General features: G+C 27.6%; 1 protein-coding gene across 1 annotated transcript; it reads left to right on the top strand.

The window, feature by feature from the left end:
• Positions 1-7,129: 7,129 nt before the first annotated feature.
• LOC117125615 lies at positions 7,130-8,164 on the top strand. Its single transcript, XM_033292721.1, has one exon. The coding sequence runs from the start codon at positions 7,130-7,132 to the stop codon at positions 8,162-8,164; it is 1,035 nt and encodes a 344-aa protein (XP_033148612.1).

The raw sequence follows: 8,164 nt of genomic DNA, 5'->3' as shown, positions 1-8,164 counted from the left end.
TGTCCAATCTTTCTTAAACATCTTGAAATAACTGATGCTAATTAATAATAAACTTTTGGCTGGAAAAAAAATTTAAATTTGTCTAATTATCGCTTAATTTGTTTAACTGATATATATGTATTTCTCAGTTCTAACAATATAATGTATAATATTGTATTACATTATTTAAAAAATATAAAATAAGACTACCTAACATAAATATAATTTTTAAATTTTCTTTGTGGAAATCATTATATTGTTTTATTGTTGTACTTGATTCACATATTTGCATAGATATTTGTGATAGATGAATAACTATATTTTATTATCAGTAAATAATATATATTTATTATATAATATAAGAAAAATGAAATTATTTACTTTTTAAACAAAGTTGTCTCATGTTGGAGATTCGGTTATAGACATATAATATTCGAATGAGATATTTTTACAGTTATCAATCTTCTTAACAATCAAGAAACAAATCTGAATATCAAAATAATATCTCATATGATCTCTTTGTGGAATAACTGCTCTGAAGAAATTGAATTTAGGCATCAAAAAGGACTGGAAATGATGTGCAGATGTGTTATCTACGTCAGCTTTACAAAGTACTATTATTCATAGTTCATATATCATTTAAGTCCATCCTTTCTTAAACATCTTCAAATAGCTGAAGCTAATTAATAATAAACTTTAAAGGCAAAAAAAAAATCAAATTTTTTTAATTATCGCTTAAATATTTTATTAATATTGTCTAATAAACTTTCAATTGATATCATAGTTTAATTTTTATTAGTTTTTTTTTATTAATTTTAGAGTTTTTTTGTATTTAAGATCTTTAACCATATTAAGCTTATATTTCTTTCACATAATATATATATGTCATAAAAATTACCATCAAATCAGTTTTACTTATTTATTCTTTTGTTTTTAATAAAAATACACTTTTTAAATAATTTAATTTAAAATAAAATTATATATTAATTTGTTGTATTCTAACAATTTGATTGATTTAATTAATTTGCTTTGGTGGATTACTTAAAAAGTTTTCATATGAATCAGGGAAAGCAAGCTTATGTTGTTATATTATATTTATTTGTGTATATGAAATCTATATATAATGCTAGTGTAATAAAGAAAGAACATTATTTTTTTTGTAACTTCAAAAAGAAACATTATGACAATTTGAAATTATTCAAAATTGAATAAAATGGTAATTAAATAAATCTAATTGTTTTTTTATCTTGTTTAGTTGGATTCTCATGAAAATAAATCGAAAGGTTAAACAAATGTTTCAAAATTTATTGTGTTATTGTTTTGTCTATAAATTACAAAATTTATTGAATTGATATATTTAATTATTGCACCCTTAAATAATATTTTATTAAGACATTAGGGAACTATATTTTGAGTTGTTTTGTCAAAATTATACAAAAATCTATGCTTTTTTATATTTGTCACGAAAATTTATATGTTAAACTTATTTTTACAAAATTCTTAACTTTGTCACGAAAACAAAAATTTATGCTTTTTCATATTTAACAATGTTCTCACACTTTCAAACAATATATTAGCTTAGTCACTTACTTATTTTTTTTTTTACAAAACAAAGTATCGGAGTTTGGAAAGTTGAATCCATATTATTGTAAATGTACATAATAGTTTGTGATTACATATTTAGTGATTATTGTATATGTGTCCAAGAAAATTTCAATGGATTAGTGGTATCTGTCCTATATTTATGTCATACTAACCCGGATTCGATCCTTTCCTTTGCATTGTTTTTTCATTTTTTACGAAAAAATAAATGAGATGATCTGATTGGACGATTTTTTGTGCCTACGTGGACACTCTAAGAAGAGCTTATATCCCCCTTTTAGTATAGTTTAGATTACAATTTGAAATTATTCAAAATTGAATAAAATGGTAATTAAATAAATCTAATTTTTTTTTTTGTCTTATTTAGTTGGATTCTCATGAAAAAAAATCGATAGGTTAAACAAATATTTCAAAATTTGTTGTGTTATTGTTTTGTCTATAAATTACAAAATTTATTGAATTGATATATTTAATTATTGCACCCTTAAATAATATTTTATTAAGACATTAGAGAACTATGTTTTGAGTTGTTTTGTCAAAATTGTACAAAAATCTATGTTTTTTCATATTTGTCACGAAAATTTATATGTTAAACTTACTTTTACAAAATTCTTAACTTTGTCACGAATACAAAAATCTATGATTTTTCATATTTGTCAATGTTCTCACACTTTCAAAGAATATATTAGCTTAGTCACTTACTTATTTTTTTTTACAAAATAAAGTATCGGAGTCTTGAAAGTTGAATCCATATTATTGTAAATGTACATAAGAGTTTGTGATTATATATTTAGTGATTCTTGTATAAGTGTCCAAGAAAGTTTTAATGGCTTAGTGGTATCTGCCATATATTTATGTCATACTAACCCGGGTTCAATCATTTCATTTGCATTGTTTTTTCATTTTTTACGAAAAAATAAATGAGATGACGTGGCAACTTCGAACTCTCTGATTGGACGATTTTTTGTGCCTACGTGGACACTCTAAGAGGAGCTTATATCTCCATTTTAGTATAGTATAGATGGATAAATTATATTGTTCTTTTATAAATTGTATTAACATTTATATTAATGGATATTCAAAGAGTTTTTCAACAAAAAAAAAAAAGTGTGAGAAGAAGTTCTTAGGTGAGAACTTAATCTTTCGAAAAACTCACCTGACACCAATAACAATTGTCACTCTCTATTAGTTCGATTCTTATGTTAAAACTAAAGTTTAATTATATATTTAATTTATATTGAAATATTAATTATCTTCGTTTGGAAATTATAGAAATTTTGGTAGGGATTAAAATGCTCTAAATTGTGCGGCAAAAAATAATTATATCAGGAACTCACTATTCCTTCTGTTTTCCTTTTCTTTTAAATGCAAATGGGCCATTCTTGAATGTGCATAATTATGACAACCTACATATCGTACTTCTATATATTGATCATAAAGTTTTGCTAGGTGAGTGTAGGGCGGGACATTTTATCCGTTAAATTTGATTCGATTCGTTATTCGTTTCGATCCGAAAATTTTGGATATCCGTAAACCTTCGAATCAAAGCAAATACTAAAAATTAATATATGTTAAAATCGAAGCAAATCACAAATATTAAAATTTTGGGAAGCGGATATCTGATCCGATCCGGCAATATATAAATACATGTATATCTTGATTATATTTAAAGTTTTTAATGTATAAATTATATAATTATTATTTTAACATATGATTAGATAAATTCTATTGACATTATTAATTATATAAAAGTATTACATAAAAGGAAAAGAACACATTTATGATAATTATACTTTTCTCTTAAGTTTTGTGTTATTATAATTGTTAACTAAGTTAAAAAAAAATTACAAAATATGTAGATTCTACTTCTTTTAATTTTTATCATATATATCATGCAAAAAAATATTTTACAAAACAAAATTTGTATCAAAATAATAAGGTTATTTGTATTAATCAAAACATATGAGATATCTATAAGTATTTGTAAATATCCGCAAATATCTATTTATTTTTCGGATATCCGTTTTTCCGAATATCCATATTTTACCGAAGCAAAGCAAATAAAAAAATTAGATATCCGTGACATACGAAGCAAATCGTAAATACCTTCAAAAACCCGGATATCCGATCCGTGCCAAGCCTAGGTGAGTGTAGTTGCCTTGATGCTGAGAACTATTTATTTTTGATAACTATTTTAAGTTGTCTCTTATTTTTTAAAAATAAAACTTTTATAAGTTGCCTGATGAAGCAACTTTTACGTTGACTGATGAAGCATCTTTTGTTTTTCCATTTGTGGAGAAAAAAATAAGAAAAGAGTAGCCAAGAAAATATGCGTGGAGAACAATAGGCCACCAAATTATGTGGACCAATAAAATTTAAAGAAACATTTAAGTCGGCTTCCCATTTGCCCACTTGGGGTTCTGTCATTTAGTTAGCTGCTTCTCTTGGTTGTCTTCAGAATCATAATTCATTGGATAAGATCATAGGAAAAAAGTGATTTGGGGTTCATAATTCGGCTTATAGTTTCATTACATTTTTTATTTCCAGGTCTCAAGTTTATAGGGGTTAATATATAGAATTGAAACCATAAAAATATTATTTGATTGGTTTAACAAATTTTTTATTTAGTGCTCTGAGACTGAAAAGTAAAATTATATACAAATCTAGAAATCTGTAGCGACTGAAACTATACTTTGCACAAAAACAAACATGTTTATACTTCTCATATAAAATAAAAACTAGATTTTGACCCGTGCAACCGCACGGGTGTTTGTTTTCACTTTTTTATACATAAATTATTGTTTTAAAACATAAGTGGTATATATTTTTAATGTTAATCATATACTTAAATATTTATATAACTATTTCAAATACAATAATTTTATAATTTACATGTTATAATTAATTAATCGTTTAAACCTTATGTATTTGCCACTTCTTATTATATATTTATCTTATTGTATTTGCATTTAGTTATTCAGCAAATTAATATATTCATGAGAAAATATATTTAAAATATATTTAAAAAATATTTTGTCTTTAATTTATGCTAAATTCTGACCCGTATTTCAAAACTGGATTTCTTTTTACCAATATTTTTATGCTTATTCACTTTAAATAATTTATTATTGTATATATAAAAGTGTAAGATATTTTAATTTTTAGACATATATTATATAGTTTGTTAATTTTAAGCCGTTCTATCATCATATTATATTTTAAATAAATAGTTTATATTTATGAAAATAAAATTTATAAATTTATCAATTGAATATAATTTTATCATATTTATTTTAGTATAATAATTATATTTTAACATGATCATGACTATAAAAGTAGATAAATAGGATATAATTTATTTATTTTCATTTCTAAACGATAACTTAAAATACATTAAGTTATTGTTTAAATATTACACAGATTTATTAGAATTTTTCAAATATAATATATAAATATATATTATATTTAAAATGAAAATATATTATGATTAAAGTAGTTACAAAGATTTTATATTATTAACTTTAAAGAAATACATGTTAATTTTTATACATGTATTATATAGTTTGATAATGTTAACCCATCTTACCAACATATTAGATTTTATTTTTGAACATAATAAAATTTTATTATATTTAGCTCAATATAATAATTTTAATTTAATATGATTGATTGTGATTATATAATAACTAAAATATTATAGATTTTTTTATTTTTTATTTTATATAACTGAATATATTAATGTATAATAATATTTTAAACTAATTTCGAAATTAGTGAAAATATTTAAATATAATTTCGAAAATGAAGATCTTGTAAAAATCTTTTTAAACAGATTTGTTAGAATTTTAAAATAAATATATTTAGATTTAAAATGAAAAGATATCAAAAGATACTATGATTAAAATATTTTAAAAATTATGTTTATTATTAGTCTGAATTAAAATATAGTATGCATTTCTATGAATAGGTCCAATAGGTCCATTTTTTTAAAAAATCACACATGAATCAAAGTTGTGACTTCTGTTTTAATATATAAGATGAACAGTTTTATTGACGAATAGTCACAGTTTTATATCAATTATTATCCAGAAGAAACATTAGAATTTCACACTTCATCGAAACTGTGTGTGAAAGATATTTTAAACAATTTTTCTCTTTGTTTTTTTTTTCTAAAAGAAACTGCAGTTAACAAGTGACGATAATTTGATAACATTTTGAATCAATTTTGAAGTCTTTCTAAACATAAAGCTTTTGTTGTTAGGAACATGCTTGGTTCTATAAACTAAAAAAATACAATTTTCTAAAACACCACAAAAATTTGGTTGAAATGCTTAACTCTTAAAAAACATGACATATTGTAATTCAAACTCATGAATATTTGAAAGAAGATTATTGATTCAACGTTTCCGTTTTCAGTGACGCTTTTTTTTTTCTTTGATAATCTAGGTATCCGGACCTCTCATTTAGTCTGATTATCCTACCGCGTTCAACCGGAACTGGCGAGGAAGGGTCCTGAAGACCAAACATAAACCATGTTAAATCCGCTGTGGCCGGGGCTCGAACTCGTGATGGCGGGCACCTCAGCCGAGGTTCCTTTACCACCAGACTACGAGACCCGGTTAATTCTCTATATATTAATTGAGGTTCATTTAAAAAGTTGTAACATTAAGTTTGTACTAATTTAAATGAGATCCTGGTTAAGTGTCACCTAAAATAACATGTTTAAAGTAGAATGACTTTCAGTGACGCTTTTCAGAAGCTAAAGCTGAAAATAGCTTATTTCACTATAAACGATATCACAAGATAAGTTAACTGACTTTCATATCATTTGTATTCTTTTGTGATCTAAAAGTTTATTAAAATATTGGAACACAAATTATAAAACAAATATTCCGGAGACAAAAGCCCAACAAAAAAAAACCAGAAACAAATAGAAATAAACAAGAAATAAAGTATTTATGACAAAGAAACAAAAAAAAAAAAACTTATAACTCAACTGATAGAAGACCAAAGATACTGGAGCCTGAGTTGAATCCAAACCAAAAGATTCGAGAAGCGTCTAAGGTGAAGATAGACCTTGCTTGATCCCACGAAGTAAGAGCACGACAAAGAGGATCAGGCGAGCGAAATAAAAGCAAAGCCCAGGAGCTATCCAAGACACGAATATATTAGATACAATAGAGTATTGGTTTATTATGGTTAGAGGTTAACCACTCCGGTTTGAGTCTCCTTTAGCTTATCCGGAGTATTTAAACAAACTGTGTAACAAACTATTTTGGTTATCACATTAATTCAAGTTACTTCAATATGGTATCAGAGCAGAGCCTGTGACGATTCTCCATCATCGAGCTTCATGAGTTCTTTGATTCTTCAAATTCTTTGTCTCTTCATCGAGGATCTGATTGTGTTCGAGCTCGAGATCGTCTTCTCCGTCTACTTCCTTTCGGCTTTGCTTCTTCTCCTTTGTTGAAGCTCTCTGCGTTTCTTGATTTCACTCCGATTCTTGTGAAATCAACTACGCTGCATCATTTCTCCGATCGTCATCGCGATGAGTTCACCTTCTTCAAATCGTCACCTTGATCACTATGAAAATCCATACTACCTTCATAGCTCGGATCATGCCGGTCTCGTCCTTGTTTCCGATCGCCTCAACACCGGTGCAGAGTTCCATTCATGGCGACGCTCGGTTCGTATGGCTCTCAACGTCAGGAATAAACTTGGATTCATCGATGGTACGATTCCTAAACCTCCTGATAATCATCGAGACTCGGGATCTTGGTCACGTTGCAATGATATGGTAGCTACGTGGTTAATGAACTCTGTATCCAAGAAGATAGGTCAAAGCTTATTGTTTGTGTCCACCGCTGAATCGATCTGGAAGAATATTCTCTCTAGATTCAAACAAGATGATGCTCCGCGCGTTTATGAGATTGATCAGAAGTTGAGTTCGATTCAGCAAGGCTCTGATGATGTAACCACTTACTATACTGCGTTGGTTACTCTTTGGGAAGAGCACAAGAACTATGTTGAATTGCCTGTGTGTTCTTGTGGAAAGTGTGAGTGCAATGCTGCTGAGCTATGGGAACGTCTTCAGGAACGTAGCAGAGTTACCAAATTCCTGATGGGGCTGAATGAATCTTATGAATCAACACATCGTCATATCCTGATGCTAAAGCCAATTCCACCTATTGAGGAGGTGTTTAATCTGGTGACACAGGATGAACGTCAGAGAGCTATCAAGCCGAGCTCTACTCCAACAAGTGTTGTTTTTCAAGCATCTGGTCCAGATGAGACTTTACTTTCTGCTCCTCCTGATCATTCAGCTTTTGCTGCAGCTCATGCCAACTCAGGATACCGTCCAAAGCAACGTCCTTTGTGTACCTATTGTGGTCAACTTGGTCACATTGTTGATAAATGCTTTCGTCTTCATGGTTATCCTCCTGGTCACAAGTTCAATAAGTCATCTAATCCTGGACAAGGCACTCACGCTACTGCTGGTTATGCTCCTCGGGGACAGAACAATTACAACCAAAGGGGGATGCAGCCGCAGAACAGCTACAATCAACGATCGATGCAGCAGTAG

Source organism: Brassica rapa, chromosome A05, assembly GCF_000309985.2.
Source record: "Brassica rapa cultivar Chiifu-401-42 chromosome A05, CAAS_Brap_v3.01, whole genome shotgun sequence".
NCBI classification, from domain to species: domain Eukaryota; kingdom Viridiplantae; phylum Streptophyta; class Magnoliopsida; order Brassicales; family Brassicaceae; genus Brassica; species Brassica rapa.
Note: the sequence above shows the minus strand (reverse complement) of the source record. Positions and strands in the feature narration are given on the sequence as shown.

Bases quoted from the DNA above. Each gene is read 5' to 3' on its own strand.
- LOC117125615 (XM_033292721.1), top strand. From the start codon at position 7,130: ATGAGTTCACCTTCTTCAAATCGTCACCTTGATCACTATGAAAATCCA.